Source organism: Anarrhichthys ocellatus, unplaced genomic scaffold (assembly GCF_004355925.1).
Source record: "Anarrhichthys ocellatus isolate YVR2014 unplaced genomic scaffold, GSC_Weel_1.0 scaffold1, whole genome shotgun sequence".
Lineage (NCBI taxonomy): Eukaryota > Metazoa > Chordata > Actinopteri > Perciformes > Anarhichadidae > Anarrhichthys > Anarrhichthys ocellatus.
In genome coordinates, this window is record NW_022280031.1 from 12373801 (window position 1) to 12386251 (window position 12451).

General features: G+C 46.9%; 1 protein-coding gene across 8 annotated transcripts in view; it reads right to left on the reverse strand.

Moving 5' to 3' along the window:
- Positions 1-956: 956 nt before the first annotated feature.
- The window catches only part of magi1b (membrane associated guanylate kinase, WW and PDZ domain containing 1b), a 117532-nt gene continuing 106037 nt past the window's right edge, over positions 957-12451 (reverse strand). For 4 of the 8 annotated variants that reach the window (XM_031846546.1, XM_031846562.1, XM_031846538.1 and 1 more), the window contains 6 exons: positions 12058-12261; positions 8967-9060; positions 8707-8794; positions 7771-7914; positions 5210-5348; positions 957-2283 (listed from right to left, as the gene is read on the reverse strand). In XM_031846546.1, coding sequence (XP_031702406.1) covers positions 1055-2283; positions 5210-5348; positions 7771-7914; positions 8707-8794; positions 8967-9060; positions 12058-12261 — 1898 coding nt within the window. In that variant the 3' untranslated portion in view covers positions 957-1054. The other 4 variants (XM_031846580.1, XM_031846555.1, XM_031846571.1 and 1 more) reach the window with 4 other exon arrangements.

Genomic DNA, 12451 nt, shown 5'->3' on the forward strand with positions numbered 1-12451 from the left:
CGGGAGAAATAGGGCCTAGAAAAGGCACAAATCAAAGTAAGCAGTGAGAGGAGGAACATTTTTCAAGACTGGTCTATCCAGGCTTTGATGTGAAAGGATGTGAACTCCGCGCTTTACTTTTCTTCAAAGACTTTATTTCCACACACACACACACACACACACACACACACACACACGCACACACACTTTTGGGAGGCATGATCCCCTGTTGGGAACATTAATGACTTCAATCAAAATGGTTCTAATGGCTGTGAAGCAACAACAACAAAAAAGCGCAAACCTGTTTATTCGTTGAATATATTATTTTTATTTTAACATCATCATCGTAGTTTAAGTTTTAATTTTCCCTTCATTCATTTAAAATGATCACCTCTGAATGTACACATACTGCAAACTGTCAAAAATATACAAACAAATGCAGGCTTGTGCTATAGTCTGGTCAAATGTCTAAAAAACAGTGGCACTGGGGGGAAGAGAGAGAGAGAGAGAGAGAGAGAGAGAGAGAGAGAGAGAGAGAGAATGAAGGCAGGAGAGAGAGTAAGAGAGAGAGAGACATTGGAACCGGTAAAGACATGCACAGCATCATTGTGAGCACCGGTTACATGATCCAGGTGCGTGGTACTTCCACGGGATCCTCGTGGAAAAGTACATACATTTCATCATCTGACAGTGCGGCACAAAACGCCCGTCACATATCAAATCAAAAACAAAATGTTGCTCGTTAATGGAACTGTTAGGCACATCATTGTTTTTTATGGTTTTACATTTTCTGGAAAAGTCTGAGTAACTGTAAATGTAGAATGCTTAACTGAAAAAAAAAGAAGAAAATAGAAATGGGGGAAATCATACAAGAAAAAAAAGTCATTTTGGAATCACTGCGTTGTTAGTAACTCAACATTGTTACATACAGTGTGTGTGTGTGTGTGTGTGTGTGTGTCGGTGTGTCTATGTGTGTGTTCATAATTGGGTGCATTTCTGTAGAACTAAGTGGTGATGTGATTGAGTACTTGAGGTGTTTGTGGGTGGTGGTTTTGATTGGCTGACAGCCGTCCATTCAGATACTCAGGTCTTTGGGGTTATCCTTGTAGGACTTCTTGGGCTCAGGCAGGGCGGACGAACGACTGCTGTCGGTCTTGAGCGTGCTGTAGTACTCCCTCACCTTGGCCGCAACAAAATTGTCATCGTCCTCTTCGTCCTCCGAGTCGTCCCTTCTGGAGCTCCTCATCGGGGAGATGTCTCGTCCCAGGCTGCGGGCTCGGTACTGCGGCGCGGGGGAACTATCCCGGCTGCCGTAGCGGCCATCCCTCTCCGGTGAGCGCCCCCTCAGCAGCGAGCTGTACTTCTGGAAGGCTGAGTCAGAGTCGGGGGTGCGCACTCTGGGCAAGTTGACGTCTCTGAAGGCGTCTCTCTGGCCGCGGGAGGCCACGTCCCTCAGCAGGGTGTCCCCCCTGTAGGCTCTCTCCGTGGAGGAGGCTCTCATCAGCAGACTGTCCTCCCCGAACAGTCGCTCATCCCTGCGAAACGGCGGCAGCGTGGCCTCCCTGTTCAGGCGGTCCAGGGCCGGGGGCTCACGGAGGACGCTGTCCTCGAGAGTGAAGCTGAGTTCAGGGGTCCTGGGTGGCTCCTTCAACACGGCCCTGTCCCCGTTGGGCTTCTCGTTGCTGCGGCCCTGTCTCTCTGGGGAGCCGTAGCGGCGGTAAGGCTCTGAGGAATGGGCGTGGCGTCTGGTGGGGGAGTGGTTCCGAGAGCGGTGGGGGGACCTGTGGCTGCGCGGCGAGCGGTAGGGAGAGCGGTACGGAGAGCGGTAAGGAGAGCGGTGAGGAGAGCGGCGGCGTTGATTAGAGGACTGCTGACCGCGGCGTCTGTCGGGGGAGCGGCCGTGTCGGCGTCCGCCTTGATCCAGGGTGTTTTCTGCACTGCGCGACCGGCCGTGCACCTTGTCGGGTGAGCGGTGGCGGCTACGGTGGTGCCCGCTGGAATGTTGGCGGTGGCCGTCACTTCGCTTGTCATCCTTCTTAAACAGCTTGGTCAAGTTCTTCTCCGTGGACTTCCTCCCCTTGTGTTTTCCCTTGCTGGTTTTCTTGTTGGGGGAGCGGTGGCGGTGGTTGGAATGGTGGTGCTTGCCGGCGCCGGTCGGCGCCTTCTTGCTCCGGGATGATTGTTGGGGTTCTGGTGGGTTGCTTGACTCCGATGGCGCGTTGGTCGCGGACAGGGCGCTCACTTCCGCAGCGTTTTGTAACCCTGCGGCTGGGTCTGCTGCGCTGCCGTCGTTGGCGCTGCCGTCTGTAACACAGAGTGACATACAGACGAGGGCACGGGGATCAAACATGCATCTAGACTCTTACAAAGCTGTCTGCTTTCACATCAACCATGCCCAATCACTCAGACATCAAGCTGAGAACATTTCCAAATGGAAGCCAATCGGATGTTAATGCCAGCAGAGATGGCTAGTTGTTGGATGGCACAGCAACAGCCAATGGTAAAAAAAACCAAAACATTAGTGTACTTTGCACATGAGAATAAAAGGCAGTGACAGAGAGGCAGCCAGTGCTTGAAGAGACTTGTTACCCACAACAAACCTGCTCCCAGGTCTGACCGGGGTCACCTCTCTGGAGCAGAATGGCTGGAACGGAGGCCGGTTACAGTCACTGTCACTGTGCTGCATGTTGATGATGCTGCTTGAGTGCACTGAGTAGCCATGCTCTTTCATGCGCTGCCATGATGCCTTAGACACTTTGTAAACGTTTAAAGCAAATAAAAAGCTCACGATGAGATCCAAAAATGATTGCTGTGCTGCAGTGACAGTGTGTGCACTTTACATTACATTACATTACATTACAGTCATTTAGCAGACGCTTTTATCCAAAGCCACTTACTTTAGGTGGCATTTTAGTAAGTCGAGAAGAATTAAAAGTTCAAGATAATTCTAAATGAATATTGCCTTTTTTTTTCCTTAGGTCTCACTAAATCATCGACATATGCAGCCACCACAACGCTTTGTTTATCAGAATCCTATGGTTAAACTTTTGAGTTATTCTACCCATTTCTACTTGTAAGTATGACTGCAGGAATACAACTACAACTGATACTATTAACAAAAAGGATGCTCTTTGATGGACTAAAGTAGGGTAAGTAGAAAGAACAAATTAACACGCTGCATTTCACCCGTGGACGTTTCGCCCAGAGGTTAAATGCAACTGGTGCTGACATTTGCATGAAATATCCATAACAGCAGCTACGGCAGCAGCGGTACTGGCGATGTATTCCGGGTGCATGGATTTGTATGTATGGAGTAGAGCATGGGGCACATGTGAGTTGAGGCCACACCACACAGAGATCAGGATGGCGAAGGAGCGAGACAGAGAAGAAGAGAGACAGGAAGTGGGCGGGAGAGCCAGACGACATGGGAGGACAGTTACAAACCGTGGTCTGATTTTGGAGGACAGAGGCCTCCCCCATCTTGTCATTTCTCATACATGCAGTGAGATGGGGAACGACCAATCCTGAAGGAAGACAAGAGCCCAGTGCAATACGGAAGGAAAGAAAAGAGAAGAGCACAGGGTTTAGATCGCTTGGAACCAACTTGAAGGAAGAAAAGGAGAATTATTGTGTAGATTTTTCAATGAAAAAAAAGTGTTTATTTGATCATTGAGTCATTCAGAATAAAGAGACAGTCCAGGAAATTGCCCAAACCCGTCAGTGGAACCCATCAGTTACAGAGAAAAGTCCTGGAACCAAGCGCGCGCACACACTCCCGACACACTAACCCACACACACCTACACATGTGGACAAAGAAGCAGCAGAAACCCAAACACCAGAAAAATAAAGACAGTGAGACTCACAGCCACAAACGACAGCGTATGAAGAAGTTTCACATTGCTGACAGAAATCAAAAGCAATACTGGCGAGACTGTCAAAGGTTGTGCCAACTAAAGAGTACAAACAATGATCCAAAAATATACAAGTTCACATGATGTCACATCGGTGCAGGTTAAGACAGCACATTCTGAGCGCAAATAAAATTACATTGACGAACTTTTCAAGACTCCACTGAAAAAGTAACAAAAAGAAAAACATTTAGGATGACTCGTGACTATCAATCAGAACTGGTCAGTACGATTAAAAAAAACAAAGGTTCCATAAATATTATGGAAAATAGACAATAGAAGGGAGGAAAAAAAAATCCAATTTACACTTTTGACAAGTTCATGCAGCAATAGACTTTGATCCATTAATATGTGGCTTTGATCATGGCTCTGTACACGGAACAAAAATACTTGTAAAAATGCCTCTATTCTGTTCATCACTGTACAAAACGTCTATAGAACTGGAGCGACTCTTTTTCGTTTCTGAACGGAGATGGGTGGCGTTCCTATCGTCACAGCTTTTCAATGACATTAACAGTGTGGGTGCAAATAAAATCCATGGACTAGTGAGTAATGTCAAGCACAGTATTGTGAGATTTTCCTCTTTAAAATAGCAACAAAACAAAAAAAGCATCAGATTGCCTTTTCTTTTCAATACAGTTCACTCACTTAAAACCCTTAAGAGTTCAGTAGCTTACATTCACCTTCAATAAATATCATAAATACGTTTGTGTCACGTCCTAACCAAAGCTGCGAGATGTCCCACTTTATCACGGGATGCAAAGAATCAAGGTTTCCTTCCTCTTAACACTTAAATACGTGTTAAATGAGGAGTTGGAGCCCTCAATATAACAAGAAACACTGATCTTCCACTACTCTGCTCATTCAAACCTTGTAAACAGTTTCTACTTTCATGTAGCACTGGAATCAGACCCACCACCATTTAAAGTCCCAGCAGAGTGCTTTTGCTCAGTGGCCAGAAGGTGAAAAGTGACAGCGGGATGACATGGAAACTGAGAGCAGGTGACAGCAGGAGGGCGGGGGGGAGGGCAACAGCATCCAGAGGAACAACCTCCACCCCTGCTCCCCCCCACCCCCAAAAAAAAAAATCCCAAAGCCCAGTAGAGACCTCCACCAGAAAGAGACCCAAGACCAAGCAAGCCCTTCCCCCTCCCTGGTGGGTTTGTCCCAGGGATGGGCGAAGGGTCCTCAGAGGGTAATATAGTTCTTTCCCCTTCGACCCACCACCGTCCACTGGGTGTCCCCTGGGTGTCCCCTGGGTGTCCCGTGGCTCAGGGCGTGAAGATGGGGGAGAAGGGAATGTTTTCGTAGATTGACCCACCATATTCAGGCACAGAGCCATCACCCCTCTTGAGCACCAGATGGGCGCGCCGGCCTCCACTCTTGATGAGCTCGATGGCTCGCGCGTGCTTCATGCCCTTGGTGCTCTCGCCATTGATCTCCAAGATTTCATCACCGACCTAAGGGGGAAAAAAAAAAAAAGGAACAGGAAGAGGACCGGGAAGGGGAGGAAGAGAGGGAGTAAGCAAAAGGTGGGAGGCAGAGAGTTGTGACAAAGATGGAGGGGAGAAGAAGTAAATGAGAGGTGGTGAAGGAGAGAGCGAGAGAGAGAGAGAGAAAAAAGGCAGAAGGAGAGGAGACAACAGAGCAAGGCAGAATGCAGAAAACAAGTGACAGTTAGGGGAGAAAGTACACAAGAGGAAAGATGACAGGCACGAAGGTTCAAAGGGACACGATGGCAGCAGAAGGGAAGGAGAAGGGAGGACAGAATGAGGAGAAGTTACATATGGAATCCTCTGAATGCAAAATCGCATAAAAGACACAAAAACATGTTTTCTAAATCAACAGTTTCCAGAGAGGGAAAATCGCGTCGAAAAGCAGCAACTGTGACGCTGAGAGAGGAAAACGAGGGAGGGAGAGAGAGAGAGAGAGAGAGAGAGAGGGGGGGGGGGGGGGGGAGAAACGGGAGCCAGAAGAAACACTTTTTGCTTCCCGGTTCTTTGCCTCCACGCCTCAAGTTCTCCGACAGCGCTGTCAGCGCCGAGGGAATTCCTCTCTGGCAGAATACGGATCTCTCACTGACACCTCTCTCCCCGTCACAGAGCTGCTGCTGCTATTATTATCTCGGCTAATAAGGTGCACAAGCACAAATGTATATAATGTGCTAACACATGCACACCCACACACTTCCTCAGTGCAGCATATTAACATAGACCAAAAACTCCCTTGTAGCTCACATGCAAATAGCAACTGTCGACAGGCCCCCTCTGCATATGTCGTACATCACACGCGAACGCACCGATTAACCCCTCGTATAGTCAATCGAGCAGCCCAGGGGACCGTGCTGCCGACTTCAGCAGTTAATCAAAGTAAAGGTTAAATATTACATTTTCATGGCAGCTTCTGCAGCATGTATGAATGCCACTTCATGAGCTAATAGAGAAACATTAATCAATTAAAATGTGCATATTCTGTTTGCAGGTATGCTCCATGAGTCTAACGTTTGCCTTGTGTTTCGATATTGCAGTCACACAGTGAACCTCTTGTGTGCTGAAGCCTGGAGGCAGCCCTGTTTTATTCAGTGAAGCAGAGCTTGCAGTAATTGGGGGGGAGGGTACATTATGCACACACAAATATATTGAAAGATAATATTATTCTGATGGCTGTAAATTCTATGAGACTGTATCATCAGCCCCTCCCCCCTTGTTAATCAACACAGTCCACTGGCTTAACTGCACTGCACCTGAGAGCAGGGGATTATCACACCACAGTCAGTACAGTAAATGAATCCTTTTGGAGACAAGTTGTGGTGCTATTAAATGTAAAAATGTGCAGCACCGTCCGAACCCCATATGGCCAGCTTTGGTGTTTTTTTCCAGACAAACCGAAGGATTAAGTGTTCCTCTATGTGGTGGATTATCTGAAAGGCACTGTTACTAAGCGGGCAACAAGGACGTTTTTGGAGAATCATGCAAATGTCTCTCTATGTGTTCTACGGACTTGAGGAAATGTCTTTGTTTGGTACCGTACCTCATCACACAATGTCCATCAATGAAAAATGAGAATACGGAAAAAAACACATCATTCCCGCTAACATTGCAAATCATATCGCCATTGCAATATCAGTTTAAATAACAGCAATTGGATATTTCTTAACCAAATCGTTCAGCTCTACATCTAAAGCTACATGGCTGGATATAGAAGCTGCCAAAGTAAAATCGACCAAAACCGTCGAGTGAACTGTCCATTTATGTGTTACAATAAGCCAAAACAGTCCAAATGGACCCCAGGAGATCTTTTGGGTGGATCCAAAGAATGCAGTTTAATATTTAATTCATTGTTTTCCACTTACAGTATGACTATTGCTATCACAGTTGCATATAACCTTTATTTAAAGTAAGTCCCACTGAGACTAAGGTCTCATTTTCAAGGAACACAAGAAGACATAGAAACAATTTAAATATTTTAGAATTCAATAAAATATTTGAGCAGCCAATTTGTATTGCACCTGTGAGAGACACGTTGGAAAAGAAAATTGAATGCGGCGGAGGCTGAGATACCCTGACTTTTACTCTTTACGGGTAAAGCTAAACAAATACTCCCACGACTCAACTCAACAGCTTCTTTCATTAGACTTTCAAAACACCACAGCTCTGGAAAATAACTTCATTATTTTCACAAATATTAGATAACTCCTGGAGAGGCACAGAGGACTTCATAACAACTGTTTTCAGAGTATGGGTATTACTTCCTAGGACAAGTAAACCGAATGCACTTAGCACAGTCTGTGGCATCCCCTATGTGACTAAACGAGGCGTAATATTTGAAAACATTGGATGATGTCTTGGTGAGTGAATGCTGTGAGCACACACTGTCCCGTACCCTCATCTTTCCGTTGCGGACGGCTGCTCCTTCCTCAGCTAGCCTCAGCACGTACAGGTCCATGTTGTATTCTCTGCCTCCCCGCAGGCTGAAGCCAAAGCCTTTGTTGTCCCGCTCCAGGTCCACTGAGTAGAACTCAGAATCCTGTTGAAGAGAGACCACACACACCCACACACACCCACACACACCACACACACCACACACACACACACACACACACACACACACGGAAAGTGAGGGAGGGAGAAAGACACATTTCGCATCAAGGTTTGTGATTCAGATTTGAAGTATGTGTGTGTGTGTCCTTTGAAATGGGGTCCTATTTTGAGAGCATGGGACAAATACCACCTTCAAGAAAGTCACACCATCTAAAAGGTGTGCCAGGCTGTGTGTGTTGTGTGTGTACATGCATATGCTCAGGTGGTGTAAGGATGCTGAATTATTGATGCTTTGGGCTCTGGGTGGACAAAGAGAGAGGGCACAGATAGAGAGAGAGAGACCGGGCACCACAAGGACAGGCAGACGGCCACAGCAGCTCCCGTCTTCACGCTCTCCTAATCTCCTCTGCTGCGGGATCAATGCTATCTGAGCGAGCCATCTCCACGCCGCCAGATTAATTCAGCAGTGAACACAGTGGGCTGAGGGGTTACTTTGAAAGCAAACAGGCTTTCCTTAATGCAGAAAGTCCGATAACGCCGGCAGGTAGACGGAAAAGGAATAATAAATAAATAACAATGCACTCTGCTTGTCCTTGGGAAGGTTGGTGACTACAGTATGTATATCGGGTGATGCGTGAAGGGACAGAGGAGGAATGGGTGCTGGAACAGCTGGATGAAAAGACAAATGTGGGAATGGAGCGCAGATTGCTGGGTGATTGATGGAGACATGAAACGGACGGATGTGTGACTCGAGGATGACTGGAGTGTCCTTCCTTACCTGAGCTGAGACTTGTGTCGGGGCTTGAGGTGGAGGGCCCGGGGGCGCTTCAAATTCATACGATTCCTGTTTTGGTTTGGTGTTGTTCCTGGGACAGAAAGATAAAGCAATCAGTGTCAAAAGAAACCAGTGACTGAATGTGTTTCAGGTAGTTACTAATGAATTTCTCCTGCATACTTCTTACACTTTCTGCTGCCTTTTTTTTTTACAGGACTTTACATGGTTGCTCAAAACACTCAATTTCCCAGCATGCCCCTTACCTGGCCTCCGGCGCAGCCTGCTGCTGAGATGTGTGAGTGGTGGTTATAGTGGCGATCTTCTCCGCATTGGTCAACAAAGACGCATTTGATGACTCTGAGGAGGGCGAGAGAGACGGCCAGTTATAACCAGTGTCAGAACCTTTCTTCCTCATGCATTCATACAAAAACATTTCTGCTGCACTGAGGACATTTTACTGACATTTGCTTTTTTTCAATACAGCGTCTAATTTAATACGTCATCATTTCAATACAAAAAAAATCATTCAGCGGCTGTCAGCTACAAACATTTGCTGACCTACGGGGACCAGCTCCACCAGAATTACACTGTCCGCTGGTTTACATATGTGCTACCAATCACTTCGTGTTTGTGCTTCTAAAATTGCATTTCTTTTCCAAAAAGGTGTTGATCTCCACTGTGGACTGAAACTCCTCCCGTGTCAGCCTGTGAGCTGTCAAACAGGAAACATGCAGCCTCTAGAAGATAAAAGCTCCTGGTTATTCGGTCTTTTATCTTAACACTGGTTCAATCATTTTGTGCCATCACTGAATAACGCTGAGTGTCATTACATCACTCTCGCTGCACAAAGAAGCCCATCTTCTCCCATCAACGGTATCTTTCTTGGCTATTTACAGGTATCCTTTATTTGATTACAGCTCTCTCCTAAGTCCCCTAATTGTTATTCTTCTCACGGCCAGTTCCCCTCTAATCTATTCATCTCCTCCACCTCCACCAGTCCCCTTATAGAGCCTGTTGGCTTAACTGTTCGATTGCCCGTTGCCCAAAAGGTTCAAAGTCAACCAGTCACGCTGCAGCGTGACTGGTTGACTTTGAAGTGGGGCTAGCGTCACTTTGGACAATGTTGAGGAGAACCTTCCAGTTCTTGGAGTACCATAGAATGTATAAAACATGGACGTCGTCTCTGTGACGTCACCCATAGGTTTCTCAAAGTGGGAGACTCCAACCGTCTCCATCTTGGCAGTGAGGACCTCTAAAGCTGAGGTGGATCTTCGGTGGTGCTGAAGCGGGCTACCAGCGTGAAGACCGTACTGCATCCATTGGGATTTCTGGCATCAACAGCAAAACTGTGTTACAATCTCACGCGCTTTCTGTTGCTCATTTCTCACCGCCTGAAATTTGTCCTTGTAAACACTATTCGCCCCTCCATCTGCTCATTTGCACTCCTTCCGTTCTGCTGCCTCGCCATTCATCTCCCCTCCAACTGTTGTCTGTCTGGAAATTAAATCGAATGAGCTCCGTTTCTCCCCGGCTTTCCGTTCTGCAAGCGACCCACTGCCTCTTTTCTCCTCTCTCGCTTAGAAACATGAGCGGCGCAAAAGAAAAAAGCACTGAGCCGTTTCTGTAATTTGTCTACGGCCCGGGCGATATGCCCCCCTCCCCCGGGTGGACAGAGTTAGAAAGAAGAGCATCACAATGAGAAATTCAGGAGAGGGAATGAGAAAGAGGAGAAAGGGAGACCAGATAAAAGAAATACACAATATACCTCAGGTTTTGCTAAAAGAAAACAACAAAAACAGGCACATCAGTTCACCTCAGTCTCCCTTCTCACACACAATATGAAGCAAAGAGGTGTGCTTGGTTTGCACCTCCACTCTATGCTGCAGAGACATCCGCTTTGATGAAAGCATTAGCTGTTTGTGCACGCATTACTGTGCAACAGCAGGAAGAGTTCCTGTTTACCTTGTCACTGCAGTATCGAGCATCAGTCGCAAACAAAACTCTGTCTGTGTTCCCACACGGGGGAGAGGTGAGCTCAGTGGAAAGGAGCTGAACCTGACTTCCCCTTGGAAGAGCCTCTTGCGATGGTATTCATTCGTGTCAGAAAGTTTAGACAGGATTGATCCACGCAGAAATAAGCGCATTCAGTCAAGTGTGAACAGAGACACACAACTTAGAAGCACAAGCCACAATCTTCCCCCGTCACCGTCTCCGTGTCAGACGGCATCTGTTTGTTTGACACGTGCACATGAATACGAAACCGGAACTTTCCGATAAAGCATATCCAGTTATTTCTCTCTGACGCCTTCTCGCATGCCCTCTGCGTCTTCTTGGCAGAGCAATTTTGGCTCGCTGTTCTCATCAAGTGCTCCACGGGAAAAAAATAAACTCTTCATCCATGAGAAGTGAACCGGAAAGCAAACGAGCGGCGGACAAATAGCTCCAATTTCTACCAGTGAGCTCGTTGACAGGGAGTATCGCCTTCTTCGCACACACACACACACACTCACACACACTTAATTAAACAGCATTTGTGAAGCATGCCAGGCTGATCTGTCAGCACAAAGTAGAGTGAGCTCTCAGCTGCACAGCACAACATGAAGTGTGCACAAACTTTTCCTTAAAATCACTTTGACAATAGAGACACACAAACATATACAAAGGAAATTCTGCAGCTGTCTCACACACACACACACACACACACACACACACACACACACACACACACCTATCATTTTAAAAGTAGCAATTCAGTCAACACAGCTGGGGTGTTTCTGTTTGTTTTGAAAGAGAGTGGAGAAACTGCGAGCTTTATATACCACACTTCAGGTATACATAATAACCACTCAGGAAAGTAAAGACTTGTCCTGCTCCTCAAATCCACTCAGACTATGTAATAATACGAACAATAGTTGATGCTTGTATTGTATTATTTGGCTGCCATTAATGTGCCATTTAAAAAAGAAACTTGCAGAAATATGCACTCCAACTTGGACAACCTTCAAGAATAAGCTCTTGTAAATCGCATATGAATATCTGGCTGAAGGCGACTGACTGAATGGGATAATGAAGAAGGTGCTGGTTGGCAATAACCCACACTGTTGCAAGGACCCCGAAGGCACCTTTTAGGACCCTGAGGTAGCAGGATACATTCTGGGAGCAGTTTATCACGGGAATAGAGACTTTATTTACCTGGCCAAGTATTAAAAACGTCTGCAATAGCTCCGCTATAGTCGGTGTCTCCAGGACCACGTTTTGCCGCGATGGCACACACAAGGTGTCGCGACTGGTAACTGCTTATTATAATACACTATCTTGTAAAGTGGAGTCCTTAACTGTCACTTCTCTACTCACCGTCTCCAGGAATGATGCGTAGTGTGACGGTGTTGCCGGCCTCCTTGATGAGGTTGACGATGTCCGAGTGGGACTTGTTGGTGATGGAGCACCCGTTCACAGCCAGGATGCGGTCGCCCACCTTCAGCTTCCCGCAGCGGTCCGCTGGGCTGCCCTCGATGATGCGGCCTATTTTGTGGGGCATGGCCACACATGCATTGCCAGCTATGGTCACCATTGACATGTTTGCGCGATTCAGTGCGTATGTGTGCGTGCGAGTGTGTGTGTGTGTGTGATGTTGGATTATGTTCGGAGAGAGAGAAGGGAAAGGAATGGGAAAGGGGGAAAGGAGTAGAAAAAGAGGATCAGAAGGTTAAGGGTTAATTCATAGACAGCCAACAGCCAGCCAAGCCGC